The sequence below is a fragment of the Myxocyprinus asiaticus genome, chromosome 2 (assembly GCF_019703515.2).
Source record: "Myxocyprinus asiaticus isolate MX2 ecotype Aquarium Trade chromosome 2, UBuf_Myxa_2, whole genome shotgun sequence".
Classification (NCBI taxonomy): Eukaryota; Metazoa; Chordata; class Actinopteri; order Cypriniformes; family Catostomidae; genus Myxocyprinus; species Myxocyprinus asiaticus.
Window position 1 is genome coordinate 52,655,383 of NC_059345.1, and position 19,956 is coordinate 52,675,338.

Genomic DNA, 19,956 nt, shown 5'->3' on the forward strand with positions numbered 1-19,956 from the left:
GCTCATTCTACATTACAGCATTGATTTTGAGTTGTATGTAGATGTCAATTTACTGGTATCAACAACAGTAAGGTTATCTATAACATCTATAAAAAGTAAAAAGTTAACACCTAATTTATGTGACTAAATTATTCTAACAGTGTGACTGAGTTGGAACTCCTTTCATCAGGTTCTTACTGATTCAAATGAGTCATCTCTTGGAATTTCTGAAGTCAAACAAAAAAAGTTCTATTTTACGCATTTCTATTTCATCTAAAAAAATAAATAAAAAAAAGTATATTTTGCATTTGCCCTTATGAAAATTTAAATGAATGTATTATTTATTTATTTTTATAGTTTTAACAGTGGTATTTGTTACAAGATCATAGTAAACACATGAAAGCATGGATCTTCTTCACTACCGTGGTTAGATGTAACATGATTTCTATAAAACAAATTATGGCATTTTAATAGTAGGCCTACTCTAAACACATATAAAAACAAAAAATACAAAATATAAACATTTAAAAGTTGTAATAAAAATGTATTATATTGCCTCACTCCCCTAATGTAGCCTATGACAAATTTAATAGAGCTGAAGCAGTGATATGATAATATATATTATGAATCTATTTCTGCCTAATGTACCGTTATTGTTACTATAGTGAATTCAAGGGTGGCCATGTAGAATCCTGTAGCGAATTCAAATGGTTTCTGTGTCTCGTACCGTGCTTCTTTCTCACTGGTACTCGCAGCGCTGCAATGATAAGAGGTGCGCGTTTAAGCGCTCAAGATCGGACTATGAGTAAAAACGCACCTGCTTTGTGCTTGCATTGCTCTGTCCATTGAGCCGTATCCATCTACAGAGCCATACAGGTGCATTAGCGGATGTTGTGACTTCGCCTGTCTATTTGACGTTTCTAAACCAGATACTTCAGATGCGTCGCTACACTTCAGAATCAGATGAACCACGGTACAAATACATACCAACCCGTATAATGGAGTCTAGATAAACATTTGAATGCAAACAGGAACTTGACGATAGATTTGATTAACATGACTAATACACGCCCCCCATTTGTAACCTAATGCCCCCCTCTCTACTTATTTGCTCTCAGCGCCCCCTGGCATCCTTTGAAAGCCCACTGGGGGGGGGGGGCAGTACCACCCCTGCTGAGAACCCCTGGTCTAACCCATGTTTACATAGAAAAATAATTGAAAAAGAATGCGGACAACACAAAACGCTTTTGGTCTGAACAGCCAAATCATATGTTATGATACCAAAATTTCAGTAGTCATTACCAAAACCAGTAACATTTCACAATTCTCAATACCAATTTCGATACTACAAAAAAATAGTTAATATGCTATTGAACACACTCATGTATTCTATTTAACAAAGTTAAATGTATATAATAAATTAACACAATTCCATGTTTCCTTAAAATGTGTCTGTATTAAGTAAGATACGTTTTTTAAACTGATTTAGTAGGACCTTATTAAAGCAGTTTTCATTTTTCTAAATTCCATTTCCCCCCCAAATTCTGTTTTCTGTTCTCTGTTTTAAAGTTGAATTCAGTTTCATCAAAATGGTGCTTAATCAAATGAATTCATAAAACTTCACATTTATATAATTACAATTACAGTTACTTACAATAACTTTTCAACTTACCATTGCCTTTTTTGAATCAAATTAAGTGCTTCAGTAAAGATCCTCACAGCATAATCTAAAACACAACACTGGCCTTATTTTTGTCAAATAAAGTGTTGCACAAATGTATAAATGAAAACTTTCAACACTCTTGCTTGGGATATATTGCTTAAATATAATTAGGGGCCAAGCACCGAAGGGTACTTTTGCCCGTAACTTTTGAACCGTATGTTCTAAAATCATTAGATTGGTGTCATTTGACTCCTTGGGTCATGAGTATTTCAACAATATACATTTTTCCCATATCAGCCATACTGTCCCTTCACCATATTTAATGTTATTGAAAAGTGATATATCTTTAAAATCATTGTCAGATAAAAAAATAAAAAAAATAAAAAAACATTGAAATGCATCATCTACATCACGTCCAGGGATACCTGAGCAGTTTTGAGACAGCACCACCTATAGTTCAAAAGATAATCCACACTTGTGTGCTGACTCTAACCTTGCGATGTCTGTGTGCTGACTCTAACCTTGCGATGTCTCTTTGCCACTCTTTGCAGCTATATTTGTAATAATAATAATAATTATTATTATTATTATTATCATTATTATTACAGTAAATAGTGCATACAGTAGTAATATATTTCTAACAATAATACTAATTATTATTATTATCATTTACAGTAAATAGTGCATTATATTATACAGTAGTAATATATTTCTGTCGCAATTTCTTAAATTTCACGCGTCAAGCTTTTATTTTGAATCAATATTTTATTTTGACAGGAAGCCGTTTTTTGGATGGTAGTATTATTCCTCCGGATAAGATCTTTATTATACGGCCCAGTGTGATTATTAAAGTTCACAATGCTGCAATTTAATTATATAAAAATATAGACTGCAGGTGCTGTGCACTTCACAGTGAATGTACGCTCTTTTCTGTTCTACTACAGCAAGCACAGGTGTTTTAAAATGTAGTGTTTTCAGTACGAGTGGCATCACACATTCACTTTGAAGCATGCAACACATGCAGACTGTATATTTTTTTTATTAAATCGCATCCTTTTGCGGTTTAATAATCACACTAGGACATATAACGATTTTAATTTGATTAATTGTCAATTTCAGTGTAAAAGGAGTAACAGAGCATGCACTTAAAAAAGCATGTGAGCATTTGAAAGCAGTTGTGTGTCCAAATTGCACGCATTTTTGCTTGGTACTACAGGTACTGCAGAAATACTGGTATCGACTTAGTATCTACTTGGGACCGAAGTACCGACACTTAAGTTTTGACATCGCTAGTCCCCTTACAGTGCATTCAAGTAATACATTTTTTTTGTACTGTACATGTTTCATGGGAATTAAACCCATGATGTTGGTGTTGGTTGCGCTCTACCAGCTGAGCTACAAAAACATACATTTTTATGTAAGTTTTTTTCAAAAGTTAGACAATGCATTTCTGTTTTCGACCTCACCTGCTGTACAATGTTCACAGAATCTTTAATCCTTTGGTTTCCAACATTTTCTCAGTCTGTCCTTTTCAGTGTCTAGATTATAGTCACTAAGCCTGTATTTGGTCAGGATTTGTCTTTGCCTGGTATCTGATTTTTTCTCTCTCTCTCTCTCTCTCTCTCTCTCCCTCAGTCTCTACTTACGTTTGAATTCCTGTTGTTAGACTTTCTGGCCTGTTTCTGTCAGAGCAATTAGCGGTAAACAGGAGATCAATAGAAGAGAAAGGGCTGTCTAGGGCAATCCCGGCTTTCTAACCTACTTTTATTGTTTCCCACTCTTGCCCCCACCCCCCCACCCCGGATAATTTTCTTTATCCGTACTCATTCTCTTACTTATTCTCATGTTTTCACTCACTTTATACCCCTCAGTTATTTGCCTGAGCCAAAATCTCTTTCTTTCAAAGAAAAAATGCAGTCACAAGTTGGAAAAGTCCCAGGCTTTGTGGAGTCATGTGGCGCTCTGAGTGGAGACAGGTTCCACTGCAGGCCTTACATCACTTCAACACACACATACATGCCTTTTGTGATTTGTAAATAAGGTCTTGGCTATCACTTCAGGACCTTTAAGGTTTTTTCTAGATGGCTGTCCGAACACCCCTGACCCCTTGGCCAAGTACCTACTGTCCAAAACATCAAGGGACCCTCATCCCCTCTTGTCTGCACCTTTTCATCCTTTAATCAGAGTGAAACACTATCCAGTGACCTTTGACCTCCTGCAGGGGCAGGCCTGCTCTAAGCAGTCTTATAAATGCAGCTTTTATTGATCACATTATTCACAGGTCTCCAGAATGGGGAGGATTGTGTTTCACCAAGCTTATCCTATAGGTTAAGAAAAGATGTGTTGTTATGTAGAATCTGATATTTGACTAAAATGTTGATGTACAGGCTTTATATAACTCACTATTGGCAGCCATTTAAAAGTAAGACAAAGTACAGTAAGGCAAGCATCACTATTACTATTGCTCATACTTCAGGTTAGGGATTTAGGCATGTAAGTTATCGTCCCTTAACCATTAATGAAGTGGACTAGAATGATACCTCAAATTGTGCAGCTTGTTAAAAAGAGGTATGCTATTACTTTTCTAAGTATTCAGAGTTTTCTTTTGGCAAACGATAAAACAGGCTGAAAACGGAAAAGAGGATGATCTGTCATGGCCCCAAAGTAATGTGTGAACATTCACATCTACATTCTATAAAACTTTAAATGCAGTTCAAATAGTGCATGTGTGTGTGTGTTAGGGGGTTTCAGAGAGAAAGAGCACTACTCAAAAGAGATAGATGATTGAAAACGGTGGAACAAGCATGTGTGTGTGTGTGTGTGTGTGTGTGTGTGTGTGTGTGTGTGTGTGTGTGTGTGTAGAGAGAGAGAGAGAGAGAGAGCGTTCTGTAGTAAGAAGGGTTAGGTTTAGAACTGAATGACCTCTAGTCCTTTTTTTATTTGTTGGTATGTTGTACCACAGGCAGAAATCCATGTCTTTTGTTTAGCTGTATCTGATCAACATAATATGTCCCATTATGTTGATCAGATATTAAGACCTCTGGTTGAACATCTTCCCTCGTATTTGAGAGATACAGGTGATTTTTTTAGCACAGTTATCAGAGATTAATATAGTTGGGGACATATCTAATATCTTTAACAATGGATCTAGTAACAATGGATGTTGTTTCATTATATACTAACATTCCCCACAATAAAGGACTTTATTTCACGCATTCAGAAGTGGTTTTTTAAAATGAAACATTTTCTTTAATAAAGAGTTGAAAAATCTCCCTCTTCTGTGTTTGTTATTAACATGATTTCACTGCTATTAGGAAAAATCTGCTTCCTTTTTGAGGACGAATATTTTCTTCAAATGCAAGGGCAGTGATGGGTTCCAATGGGTTATTCATGGGATACCTAGAGGAGAGATATATTTGGAATAATAACCCGTTCTCACATAATATCATCATGTGGAAAAGATATGTGGAGGATGTGTTTTGCATTTCGCTCCGTTTCTGAATTGAACTTTCTTGTGATTGAACAAATTAAATGTCACCGAATGTAGACTCTTACAGCAGGAATGTAGATGGATTTTTGATTTGAATTCAGTGTATCCTCTGGGAATGAATGAAGATCTCTCTTTGGGTTGTTTTTTTGTAGATTGAAATGTTATTAAGTTATTATGAGAAATTTTTCTTGATATACAGAATTGTACAAGGTTGATTGTTATGTACATATGTATGTGTATACACTGCAGTCTAGACCAACAATTAATAGATGAAAAATAGAAACAATGGGACTGAACAAAATGTCCTTTCTATATCAATGTGCAGAAATATCTTTTATATTGATTGGAAATAATGTATATTTGATCCTAAAATGTAATGTGTTTTTATTTATAGATACAAGCAATGTTTCTTGGAATGTATATACAGTAACTACGTGTCTTGACTGTTGACGTTTGAGCCAGTTACATGCTTAATATTAGAATGTTTACGGAAAGGCTTGTACTATAAATGATTGCAGGTGTGTACTCGTAGGTATTTAACACTGATGAAGGGGGAAACCCGAAAATGTTTTGCTGCTGCACTTGGCACTTTTTGCAAATTTTTCTACTCTTAGGGCCTCTGTATAAATAAATTGATGTGAGATTTAGCCCATTTTTGAGTGTGGATTCATCATTCCTTCCATTTGTGTTGTTTTGGATCTAAGCACCTGGATAATTGGATCATATCTGTGTATACTTGGACTGGTGTTTGGCGCAACATTGTTTACCACATTGCTGTTTTGTTTAACTATAAAATCACATACCACTGCAGTGAGAGAAACCGATCAGATCCTAGAGTAATCAGTCAAGCTCTGCTTTCACTTTTACAAACTATGCCACAACTTTGTGTTGTGTACACACATTGGGCCACACATGTACGCACATTCATAAATCATTTCTTATTATGGCAATTGAAACTGAATTTAATGTTATAATTTACATAAAAATAGTTTTACGCACAGTGTACACAGAAATTCCCTCTGGTCGTATTTCATGAATAAGTCCCATTCACACACAACTTTTGATCAATAATGTTATGTGTATATTGATGCTTTTTAAATGCTTACGTTAAAGTTGTACTGCTGGATGACTAGAAATTACTTGAATACAGATCTTTGTAGGCACTTACGAGTGCAGGTACTGCAATTTCCTTGCCATTTTAATTACACTATACGCTCACAGTAGTATAGGATTTAATCTTGTCACTCTGTGTCTCTTTGTATTTGCAGGGGTCAGAATTTCAGGAGCCGTGTGCAGGCCGGAACTGCGGTGGAGCGTGCCCGTGTTTGCCCTTAAAGGGTAGCAGGGTGAGTGATGAGAAACTTAGTTTGCCATTGTTGAGACTGTTCATACCACTCTACTGATGTCATCCAATACATCATCCATCACTCCGAATTTACTTTCAGGGCTTCAAACACCTGCATGTGCACACCTACACACACACACACACACACACACACACACACACAAACACACAAACAAATCTCTCAATTCTCAAGTAACCGAATGGGTGAACATTAACTAAGAAACTTATCCCCTTATCTTTTTCTGTCCATTTTTGAATCACAATTCTCAAACATTATTCTTTTTTCAATACAATCTCAATGGATATAGACACAGATCTCAGGAACAAACATTGAGTAGAACAAACATGAAGTCCCATAGTCTTGAGTTTTCCTATTTTCCTCACCTAACTGATAGGAGACTGAAGAGTTTCCACACTCTCATAGGGCTTTCATTCATTTGTCCTTTGCCTAGATATTCTGAGTAAAAACAGATCCACATACTTACAACCCCAATTCTGAAAAAGTTGGGACAGTATGAAAAATGCTAATAAAAGCAACAAGGAGTGATTTGTAAATTATATTCACCCTTTGCTATATTGAAAGCACTACAACTACATATTATATGATGTTTTACCATGTGAATTTCATTGTTTTTTTGAAAATGTACAGTAATTTGAAATCAGATGATTGCAACACACTCCAAAAAAGTTGGGTTGAGTTGAGTGTTTACCACTGTAAAACATCATCATTTCGTCTAATAACACTTATTAAGCATTTGGGCACTGAAGACACAAGTTTATCCATTATGTAGGTCTTCAGCTGCACAATTGTACGGGGTCTTCATTGCCATCTAATGCGCTTCATAATGCACCACACATTCTCAATTTGAGACAGGTCAGAACTAGGGCTGGGTGATATGTAAAAAATATTTTTGCGATAATTGCCTTAAAAAATATTGCAATATCCGATTACATCGTCAACCCCCCTGCCGAGGGTCGGTGAATTTTTTTGCTTTAAAAATTTAATTAATTTATTGAAACACGAAAAACATAAAAGATATTTCTAAATTCAGATTCCACTTTAAACAAAAAAGCAATAAAATAACGAAGTGAAAAAAAAAATCTTATCTAACCACCTCCCCAAATCCAAACATTTATCGTCTCCAACGGCTCCATTTGCATCACGGAATCCGCAATGCATGCCAACCGTGAGGAAATAAAGTTAATTAAACTCCTGCAGGAAAATGCAGGGACGTCCCTGGAAATGACGGTGCTGGATGACTGCAAATCTTTTACATATCTGTCTGCATTAATGGTGCCTTCACAGATGAGCAAGTTACCCATGCCATGGGCACTGACACACCCCTGGCCCATACAGACACTGGCTTTTGGACATGATGTTTATAACAGCTTAGATGGTCCTTTTCCTCTTTGGCCTGGAGAACACGACGGCTGTGTTTCTCAAAAGCTATTTGAAATGTGGACTATTCAGACCAAAAAACACAGTTCCACTGTTCTACTTTCCATCTGAGACCAAGCCCAGAGAAGTCGGCAGCGCTTCTGGACAGTGTTGATGTAGGGCTTCTGCTTTGCATAGTAAAGTCTTAACTTGCATCTGTGGATGCAGCAGTGAATGGTGTTGACTAACAAAGGTTTACTAAAGAAATCCAAGCCCATGTTCATGATATCCATTACAGATGAATGAAATTTTTAAGACAGTGACATCTGAGGGATCAGAGATCACACGCATTCAGAAGTGGTTTTCATCTTGCCCTTTACGCACAGAGATTTGACAAGATTCCTTGAATCTTTTAACTATGTTGTGCACTCTAGAGGGTGAAATGCCCAAAATCCTTCCAATTTGTCTTTGGGGAACATTGTTTTCAAAGTGCTGGATTATTTGCACTTGCAAAATTGACAAGTCTCGAATGATCCTTGCTCTTGAGGGACTAGGCTGTTTTTGGAGGCTCCCTATATACTATGACACGATTACCTCACCTGTTTAACATCTCCTGTGTCACATCGCCTTGTTATTTCAACTCGTCAAATTGTTATTAGTCTTAAATTGCCCCTGTCTCAACTTTTTTGGAGCATGTTGCAATCATCTGATTTGAAATTACTGTAAATTTTTAAAAAATCAATGAAATTTATAAGGAAACACATCATATAGTGTGTAGTTGTAGTGCTTTCGATATAGCAAAGGGTGAATATAATTTACAAATAACTCCTTTTTGTTTTTATTAGCATTTTTTTATGCTGTCCCAACTTTTTCTGAATTGGGGTTGTAAGCAGTTGTTAGCTATTGTACCCTAGTTTGCACTGAGTTTGTAGTGTGTTCACACTGACAGCCCATATCTAATTTTTAGGTACATCCAACTCAAATCTGTTATTTAGTTGTAACCTGAACAGCAAACATAGCACATGACATTCTGTTTTTATTAATTATATATTTATTAAGTATTTATAAAGCACCTTTTAGCAATTAAACACAAAGTCTTTTACAAAACATAAAATCAAAAATACACACAGTAAAGCACAACACATTCACATATTAATAAAACCAAGTCTATAAAAATTAGTTTTTAAATGAGACTTAAAAACACTCACAGATTCAGCAGATCTAATATCCCCGGGCAGGCTGTTCCATAATCATGGAGCCTTCACTTTAAACGCTCTATCACCTTTTGTTTTGTATCTGGATCTTGGAACAGCCAACAGTTCACTACAAGAAGATCTAAGAGGTCTAACTGTTTCATAAGGTCTTAAAAGTTCTGTTAAATATTCAGGTGCAAACCCATATAATGCCTTACAGTACAGTATATGTAATTAGTAACATCTTAAAATCAACCCTAAAATGAATTGGCAACCAATGCAAAGAAGTTAAAACTGGAGTAATATGATTAAAAGACCTTGTTTGTGTTAAAAGTCTAGCTGCAACATTTTGCACTGATTGTAGCCGTGCTAAAGTGCATTGATTTAACACTGAAAAAAGGGCATTACAGTAACCGAGGCGAGACTAAATAAAAGCATGTTTGAGTTTCTGTATCCTTGAAACTCAAGACATTTCTCACCTTGGAAATATTCCTTAACTGATAAAAACAGGATTGAACTAACTTCCTGACATTGTATTAAAAATTTTAATTAGTATCAAAAATAGACTTTCAGATTTCTCACCCCCTGCTGAATATTTGGGACCACTTGATTAAGTGCTGACTCAATCTGACTTTTTTTAGAATCAAGGCCATAACAAGAACATAACAACCTTTGTTGTATCAGTATTTAACTGAAGGCTATTACTTACCATCCAATTTTTTATGTCTGCTATACACGCTTGAAGAACATTTAAATTATACAGATCACTGGGATTCAACAACAAATACAAGTGCAGGTCATCTGCTTAGCAATGAAAATTAATGTTAAATTTTCGAAATCACAGAACCAAGCAGTAGCATATATAGTGAAAACAATATTGGCCAAAACAGGGATCCTTGCGGAACACCATAAATCATTTTTGAAGAGGAGGATATCTCAACTCCAACAGATACTACAAATGTCCTATTCATCAAGTAGGAAACAAACCAGCCTAAAGCCACCCCAGATATTCCCACCCATCTCTTTAATGTATCAATTAAAACTGAATGATCAACTGGATCAAATGCTGCAGCTAAATCAAGTAACACTAAAATGGAGCATTCTCTAGCATAACTCACTTCTCCCGCCATCAGTAAGTCATTTGTCACCCTAAGAAGGGCAGTTTCTGTACTGTGATTTTCTCTAAAACCTGACTGACAAAACGGATCCAAGCCACATTCATATTTGGGTTGAGTTTGATTATGGGCAAGGGCACAGTGGTTCACAGCTCTATCCTGGTAAAGCTCAAACTAGCAAACTGATTACTAGCCCTGACCTTTAACCTCTACACTACAACACCTAGCATGATTACAATTTTATTTCTGTTTCAATCTGAACTGTCAGTCCATTTTCTTTTGGGACAAAACACACACAGTGCGTAGTAGTGAAGATAGTGAATGTGTAAAATACAGTAATGCCTCTGATGTCCTTTATGTTGTGTCATGCACCTCATGATGGACATGGACAAAGGTAAAATTTCCAGTTTTCCATTTACTCGCAGCTCTCAGTTGTTGTTGAAGAAAATCCCATGGCATTGTGCTAACTGCTATGTCATTACTATAGCAGCCTATGTATATACCAGATATTGACTACAGTGCCTGAACAAACACAACAGTGTGGAAAGTAGGTTCTAAAGATTGGATTTTGGAATTGTGTATTGTTAACAAAGCCATAGTCAAGTCCTTTTCACTTCCGCAAGTCTTTTTTTTTCCTTTTTTTTTTTTGTGTGTGCTAAAAACAAGATTAAGGAACATTAAAAGGGCTCAATAATTAAAAAAATTTAAAAAGAATTCTGCTTCCCGGTCAGGCCAGTAATTCAGATTTCTACTTGGCCTTTCAATGTCGTCACTGGCCCCAACATATATTTATGTCATTAAGAAATGTATTTATATATTTCATTTAACTTTGTTTGCTTTACAAAAAAAAAAAAAAAAAAGAAAAAAGAAAGAAAACTATTCATAATTTGATTTTTATTTTGCAAAAATAGCTGGACATTATACAGCAATAATGTAACTCCATGACAAACACTTTTGCTTGAAAACAATGGCATACTGTTATCATTTTCTAATCAATATAATTGATGTCAAATCATTTAACTGACGCTTCCAAGACTATCAGGAACCATTTTTGCAATTTCAACAAAACCTGATCTGTATTAACCTGTATTAACTTCACCTTGATGAGATTTTTAAATCGGCAGAATTCACAACAACAGTGTTCAATCCATTAATGAATACCAAAAGGAGTTTGTAACATGTTTGAGTTTGCAATGAACATAAGACGAAGTGACACTGGACAGACAGGGCAAGTGAACGTTCCCTCAGCTATCCTGAAACTCTCTCATGCTGGCCCCGAGCCATCTGGCCATCCTTACTGTTAAGCCATGATAAAGGATTTTTAACTGGACATTTAGAAGCTAGACTTTTAATAGACTGTATAAAAGACAAATGTATTCCTACTTGAGAGACTTTTTGGCGAAAGGTTATACAATCAACCCTCTACAGACTTTTGACAACATGTAAGCATAATGCAACTGAAAAAGATATTAAGCCACCCAGGAATGGGGGATCTTCACATATATATAGCATTAATATATATATAATTTTATGTGCTATAGAATGGGAGTATATTTTTATTTCATATTTTGCTTTTCGTCATTTTAATCACATTTTGCTTTTTAAAAATATTAAAATTGTACATACTATCAATTTATATGATGTCATAGAATTGCATTTATAATAATTATACAAGCTATTGTCACTGTTTGACACATTTTATACACATTTCTAAAACAAAATATACAAGGTTGGAACCTAATAATGAAAATAGAATTCCAGATTTAACATCTAAGTGCTACTATATCAAAAGTACTATGTAAAAGAATAATAATAATAATAATAATAATACATTTGGAGGGCAGGGCTTTGCACAGGTTTTAAGCCACCCAGGAAGGGGGGGATCTTAACATATATATAATTTTATGTGCTATAGTATGGGAGTTTATTTTTATTTCATATTTTGCTTTTCATCATTTTAATCACATTTTCGTGAGAGCGCTAATTCTAAGCACAATTTTGGTGCCAGAGCAAAGCACAAGTGGGCGTGGGTGGGGGTGATTGCGCTATCTGTGGGTGTATGCACGCAAACTGTGGGTGTTTTGTAGGGATGTGCAAGACTGCTAGTCGACACTGGAATTACTAGTCGGTTAATATTTCCCCCATTAAACTGATCATCATTTTTATACATTTACATTTGGATTTATATTTTTACAGAGGCTGCTCTTAAATTACTGTCATATTAATGTTACATATTTTAAACAGGATTAATAATACAAATATTATTTTAAAAAGAGGATTTCTGGAGCAGATACAGAGTTTAATTTCAACTCAGGCTTCTTCCCTCTCTCACTCGCGGCACGTGCAGGAAAATGTCCTCTCGCTAGACGAGCAAACTCAGCAAAGTAGTTACGAAATCAGTTCGGTGGTGGTGCGGGAATCGGCTTTCCAAACATTAGAAAGTCCCTATGGATGTTTTCACATTTGAGTCTTCTTTAAATCTGTGCATGCTTGTACGTTATTTTTCCGCTGTGCAGGCTTTTTCAAACGCAGGATAGCCGCCTCAGGTGAGTCAAGTCCCGTCTTTCACGGGACCATGTCGACGTGCTAATTTTGCTCATCAAAAAATGTATGCTTTTGAGTAAGTAGCCTAGAAAATGACTATTTATTTTCAACAAGGTGCCGTCTGCTTAACGGGTTAAACTATCTTTTATTCTGTGTGCATGTCATGTTTAGAATACATTAGGTTTATTGTAGGCTACATCACAGGCCTATTTTTTTCTATTCTATGACTACTTTTTATTGGTTAATGTTCTTTACTGAACAGCTGTCATATTAGATCAATGGCAAATGCACAACTGCACGTCGTGAAGTACGTGCAACTTTTCAGCACATTTTTTCTCTCGTAGATATGGCTTAGCCTATCTGTTAATTATTTTCAGCAATGTCCTGACTGTTTTAATATGTTATGTAATTTTTACGAATTCAGTTTAGAACAGGCTGGTTGCTCTATCGGTCCTGCTCTATTCATTCAACTGTTTTCAATAAATATGCCTGTTAAATATTCACTAACGTTGATTCAGTGAATGCGTGTCATGTTCTATATTTAATGTACAATGATCATATTTCAAGGCGAGCATGTCGCAGATAAATGCCCCTTTTCAGTGCAGTTTAGCTTTGAATTTGGAATAGATTAAGTATATTAAATGGGTCGCATAAACAATGTTTTTTTACTGTTTTCTGAAGGTTGGTTACTTTTTAGACTAGTCGACTTCAAAATTTCCATTTAAACGTCAGTGAAATTAGTCTTTCAGCACATCCCTAGTGTTTTGTATGTAAATGAAGTGCCGCAATTTGCTATTTTCCTAAAAAATAAGTCATTGTGCTAAGATGTTTGAAAACCACGTCTAATCTCTAAGTCCAAATGTAGTTCCTGCATTTGCAATTTGGGGATTCCACCAACAGATGATATCAAAGAGCTATCGATCACTTTAAATTCTAGCTATGATTTGTGTGTCAGTAAATGAACATGATTAATAATAATAACGATAATAATAATGTTTATTTTGTATAGCACCTTTTCCAAAACTTAAGGATGCTGTACAGAAATTAAACATACAACTTAACAAGTATACATTACAAAACAATGAATAATGGGAGAGAAGCAAAGCATATCTCAAGCAAGTGAGACACGGGCAAGCAGGACAAGTGCCAACAGTCCCAGAGAGGCTGATAGAGAACATACAACACATACATCAATGTCTGGAGCAGCGCAGACGACAATATAGTCACAGATCAGGGAATGCTTTGCATACAGCCCATTTACATTTCCAAATTCTTATGAATGGGCTTTATTTATATTGACATTGCCTGAGAGGGAATGGAATATACAGTGTAATAGGAAGCAGAAGGTGCAATAACCGGAGAAGAACCTCTAAATTAAATTGCACTTGACCTAGCCTATTAGTGCCTTGCTTGCGCGATTCCGCCAACCCACTTGTGCCTAGACTTAGCTCATTCTTGCACCAAATTATTAAAACTTCATGGCCATGCCCACTGAATTAAGCATAGTGCTGTGCTTAAGACATAGTGCTCTTAAAATAGGGCCCGATATGTATATCAATCGCTTAAATATTACTGTCTCTTTAAGAGTACCGGCAGTTCCTCGAGCAAGTGTTTATGGCTGGGCGGACATCGGTGTTTCTTTTTACTTTTTAAACAACAACTAACTGTAAACAGCAATAAGGATATTTAAAGAGACATTATGAAAATGGAGTGCGTGGATCTCATTTTTGGTCACACATTACACAGAAGCAAACCTTCCAACAGACATCCAACAGGCACGTTACACTGGTCTGTAGATGCTGTAAAATGGAGAATTTTGTAAAAACAATGCGTGGAAAAGTTTAAGTAAAATCAGAGTTGACGTCATTAAATACAATGTAAATGTAACTATGGCATATCATGGCTCAACTAAAGTGATGGTGTCGAGAACTCAGAACCCACTGCAGCCAAATAAGTTACATTTCCTTCAGAGTGTGCGCTCATGAGACACAGCATGCAGTGAAAGGATCTCCGTACTAAAGTTCTTCTTTGCCACTACACAACTCAATCACTGGTGAGAGAAATCTGAATATTTACTAGCCAGTGTCTAATAACAGACATTTTTAGTCGCATAGTGTGAAATTTGGTTGCATGAGTGATTTACTTGCAATGTAGAGGACTGATAATAAAAGAGAATTAATATGGTAAAGAGCAGGTCTTTACAATGCTAGAATCAAGAACAGGAAAGGAGAGGATATTCATACCCTTTAGATAGAGAGTTTCAGGCCAATTAAAGGTGCCATTCATGGAGCTCTGGGGCAGGGTGCAGAAGAGAGAGCTGGATATTGGTCATGAAGACGTGTCTCCAGAACTGGTATGACTTTGGAGTTCATCCAAGCTACTGCTGAGCCAGCACCCAGTTAATCAATGTGCCATGACAGATAGATTTTACTGTTCTGTTTACATGCAAACACGCACACAAACAAACTCACACAGACACATAAATAATCTTATAACTTTCTTGGCATGCTTAGTGGAAACCTTTCTAGAAACTTTCAAAAAAGACAATGACTTGTCATTGATGTAAAAATTAAAGCTTAAAGCGATACTTTACCTAAAAAAAAAAAAAATTCTGTTGACATTTATTTCAAACCCACATTCTTTCTTCTTTGGAACACCAAAGGAGATTTTATGCTGACTGTAAACCTCAGTCACCACTCATTTTCATTCTATGGAAATAAATGCAATATAAGTGAATGGTGACTGAGACTAACATACTGCCTAACATCCCCTTTGTATTTCACAGAAGAAAGAATGTCATACAGGCTTCTTGTCAACATATAATTTCACTCTGATTTTTAGATCAGGTTAGACTTAGAGTAGGGGTTAGGAGTAAGGTTAGAACCTTGATTGTTTGATAGTAATGTTATTCCAGGACCAACAAAAGATGTTGATCCAGAAACACATCCTACTTGGCAATTTTATACTGTAATAGAGTTTTGTGTTTCTTTTACATCTTTTCCCCAGCTTTTTTCTTTCTCCTATTGAGAGTTCAGAAAAACTAATCTTATTAGTTCTATGCTACACATACACACACATGCACTCACTGCATGTTCTTGGTTCATATCAAGTGAACGTTTTTCTTTTCCAATTGTCGATCGGGTCTTCCATGCACATAACAGGCCATGGATGTCTCTATCTGGCTTGACGCTAATGGGACTTCAGATATTCCTTTCATCTGCCCATTGTTCTGGATCAGACCCTGCCGCCTGTCTGCCCAGCTCCCCCGAGGCTGCGCATCCGAAGCAGAGGAGTGTCTAATAAGACACGACTTACCTGCCGTGACTTGGATTTCATATTTTTAACTGAGACGTGGACTAGTGTCGGTGAGTCAATCGTTTTTGGTGAATGTTGCCCAACTAACTGCAGTTTCCTTAGCACCCCAAGGTGTGTTGGAAAAGGAGGTGGGGTGGCTATGATTTTTAAAAACTGGTTTAAACTATGGACAATTCCTGTTGAGACCTATTCCACATTTGAGCTACAGTGTGTAAAAATTGAGACTGATACTATGCCGTTGTTCTGTGCTTTGGTCTATAGGCCTCCTAAGCCAGATAAAGACTTCATAAAGGAATTCTCTGAATTCTTGTCCCATATTGGCCCATTGCATAACCGTATGTTGATTCTGGGCGATTTTAATGTTCATGTTTGTTACCCAGGTAAACCAATGGTCACTGAGTTTAGCTATGTTCTGGACTCCTTTGGTTTTCTTCAGTAATATAAATAAGGCTACTCATGTACCTGGGCTTACACTTGATCTTATCATGTCTTATGGTTTTCCTATAGACAATATAAACATTGAGGATGCATGTTTCTCTGATCATAAGCCCATTGTATTTAATATCACTGTATCTAGTCGTCTGTGTACTGACAGAGCCACTGTTTTTTATTCTCGTTATATAAAAACTCTTGTATTGCCACTCAGTTTGCTGAAACCTATCAGAAAAAATGCCCTTGCAACCTCAGTTTCAATTGCTGTTGAGTTTCTTCTACCCCAGATGAATTAATTTCTCTTTTTCACTCTTCATGCTCAACGATCTTAGATTCTGTTGCTCCTCTTAAATACAGACATCCAAACTAAGTCTCAACAGTGTTTGGACAACCATACTCGTTCTCTTAGACAGGCTTGTCGCAAAGCTGAGCAGAGATGGAGGAAAGATCACCTCACTGTCTCGTTTGAAATTTTTAAAGATTGCATGGGCTAAATATTTCTCAGATTTAATCAGCAAACGTTGTCATAGAACTAAAATTTTGTTTACAACTATAAATTCAATAAGTAATCCTCATCTTTCCCATAATCCTGAAGCATCTACTGACATTTGTGAGAACATTTTTCATTGATAAAACTGAGAATATTCGATCTACATTCACAAATCCTTCTTCTGAGATTTTGTCTGACTGTTCTGTTGTCTTTGCTACTTTTCATAGTTTTCACCAGGTTTCTTTTTCTGAGTTGAGTGACTTAGTTAAGCAAATGAAATCTACTACCTCTCCACATGATGTTATTCCCTCCAGTATTATAAAAGCTACTTTTGATACAATTGGATCCAGGATACAAACAGTTATTAATTCTTCCTTAGTTTCCGGTATTGTCCCTGCATGTTTTAAGCACGCTGTTGTTCAACCTTTGCTTAAAAAACACAACTTGGATGAAACATTTTTAAATAATTATCTGCCTATTTCTAAATTGTCTTTTTTGTCTAAAATATTAGAGAAAGTTATTTGGTTCCATTTGCTTTCATTTTTTAATTCGACTGGGATACTTGAACCCATTTTTTACGGGTTTTACAGCTAATCACAGTACTGAATCAGCTCTGTTGAAAGTGACAAATGATGAATGAACTAAGGCATGTCTTAAGGTCAATATTAGGTCAAAAATGGCAAAAAAGAAAAAGCTTTCTCTAGAAACTCATCAGTCAATCATTGTTTTGAGGAATGATGGCTATACAATGCTTGAAATTGCCAAAAAACTGAAGATTTCATACAAAGGTGTATGTAAAAGTCTTCAAAGACAAAGGACAACTGGCTCTAACAAGGACAGAAAGAGATGTGGAAGGTCCAGATGTACAACTAAACAAGAGGATAAGTACATCAGAGTCTCTAGTTTGAGAAATAGACGCCTCACATGTCCTCAGCTAAGAGCTTCATTGAATTTCCCGCTCAACACCAGTTTCATGTACAACAGTAAAGAGAAGACTCAGGGGTGCAGGCCTTAAGGGAAGAATTGCAAAGAAAAAGCCTCTTTTGAAACAGAAAAACAAAAAGAAAAGGTTAGAGTGGGCAAAGAAACACAGACATTGGACAACAGATAATTGGAAAAGAGTGTTATGGATCTTAACCCCATTGAGCTTTTGTGGGATCAGCTAGACTGTAAGGTGCGTGAGAAGTGTCCGACAAGTCAGCCACATCTATGGCAAGTGTTACAGGAAGCGTGGGGTGAAATGTCACCTCAGTATCTGGACAAACTGACACCTAGAATGCCAAGGATCTGCAAAGCTGTCATTGCTGCACATGGAGGATTTTTTGATGAGAACACTTTGAAGTAGTTTAATTTTTAACGTTTTAGTTGAACATTTTTTTCAAATTGTAATAGTAATTTTTCACGTTATTAATGTCCTGACTATATACTGTGATCAGTTGAATGCCACTTTGGTGAATGAAAGTTTCCAATTTCGAATTTCTTTCCATAAGAGCTGAATCTGTACATAATTCCAAACTTTAGGCCACCAGTGTTAAAATACAAGCTGACGTATTTTAAATGATGCAGCTTGCACAGTATTCTCCCAGCCAAGTGTGCTGATAACCATAAAAGAAAGAACAGGATGTTTCCATCCCCTTCAGTCTGCTTGTTTAATTTCATTGAACAGGTTCATAGCTGTCTTTCCTCTGACCCTGAGTCATCATTTAGTGATCCACTCAGGGTTTGACATGCATATTTAGTGTTGCCGTTGAGTGTGTTTAATATGCAACATAAACCCATTGTATTCCTAATAGAGGTTGAATGATATTGAATTTTGCCAATACCAATAACTATGGTGGTGGAAAATGCCGAAAACCAATTAATTCGGTTGATTGGTTTTAGAATTTAGAATTTAGAATTTTATAGTATGTTAAAAAAGTCTTTCCTTACTATGGACAGACATAGATGCTACAAGAGTCAAAAATGAATAAAATCTCAGATGCAGTTCATTGTTTAACCAAAATCCCAATAATAACTAGGAAAAAGTTATTTTGACTTTTAACTATAAACAAGCCTGAAACACACTGGGGACTCTTATTTTGAAATGACAGAGACTTGACTCCATTAAATTGCTCTGTAGTCAGGTAAGCTATTTACCAAAGTAAGCTTTTTATAGCATACAGTGGCAAGAAAAAGTATGTGAACCCTTTGGAATAACCTGCATTTATGTATAATTTGTCTTAAAATATGGTTTGATCTTCATCTAAGTTACAATAATAATCAGTTATTGATAATAATCAATAAACAATCTGTTTTAACTAATAACACACAAAAAAGAGATCTCAGGAGACCTATGATCAAGAATTGTTGCTTTAAATGAAGCTGGAAAGGGTCATAAAGTTATCTCGAAGAGATGTCTTACTACAGGATAATGTCTAGGTGACTGTGCATCAGCTGAAGCTCAGTAGAAGTTGGTTGATGCAGCAAGACAATGACCCTAAACATTGAAGTAAATCCACTAAAAAATGGCTTAAAAAAAAGAAAATCCACCTTTTGGCCCAGTCAGAGCCCAGACCTTAACCCAATAGAAATGCTTTGGAATGACCTCGAGAGAGCCGTTCTAAGAATATGGCTGAGCTGAAGCAGTTCTGTAAGGAAGAATGGTACAAAGTCCTTCTGAACATTGTGCAAGTCTAATCAGCAGCTACTGAAAATGCTTGGTTGAGGTTATTGCTGCCAAAGGTGGATTGACCAGTTAAGGGTTAATAGATCAATATTTAAATGTTTTATGTTGTCTCATGTCAATTTCTGTATCCTTTCAACTTATCACTCAACCCTTTCTCAAAGTGGGCACTGTGTCAAGTATTAAACAAACTGCAGTAAGTGCCAAGGGCAGAAAAAATATGTGTGATGATTTAGCTACTTATTTGCCCACTGCCATTACCTTTGAGTCCATAATCCATGGACATAAAAGACACTGCCAGAGTGGGTAAACCATCTTTGAGCCTGACTTCACCCCCACCAATAGAGTTG

At 36.2% G+C, this 19,956-nt stretch overlaps 1 protein-coding gene across 4 annotated transcripts in view; it reads left to right on the top strand.

The window, feature by feature from the left end:
- Positions 1-19,956, top strand: part of LOC127452088 (collagen alpha-6(IV) chain-like) — a 159,297-nt gene that overhangs the window by 68,615 nt on the left and 70,726 nt on the right. For all 4 annotated transcript variants that reach the window (XM_051717269.1, XM_051717290.1, XM_051717299.1 and 1 more), the window contains exon 4: positions 6,401-6,478. In XM_051717269.1, coding sequence (XP_051573229.1) covers positions 6,401-6,478 — 78 coding nt within the window. The remainder of the gene's footprint in view (positions 1-6,400; positions 6,479-19,956) is intronic.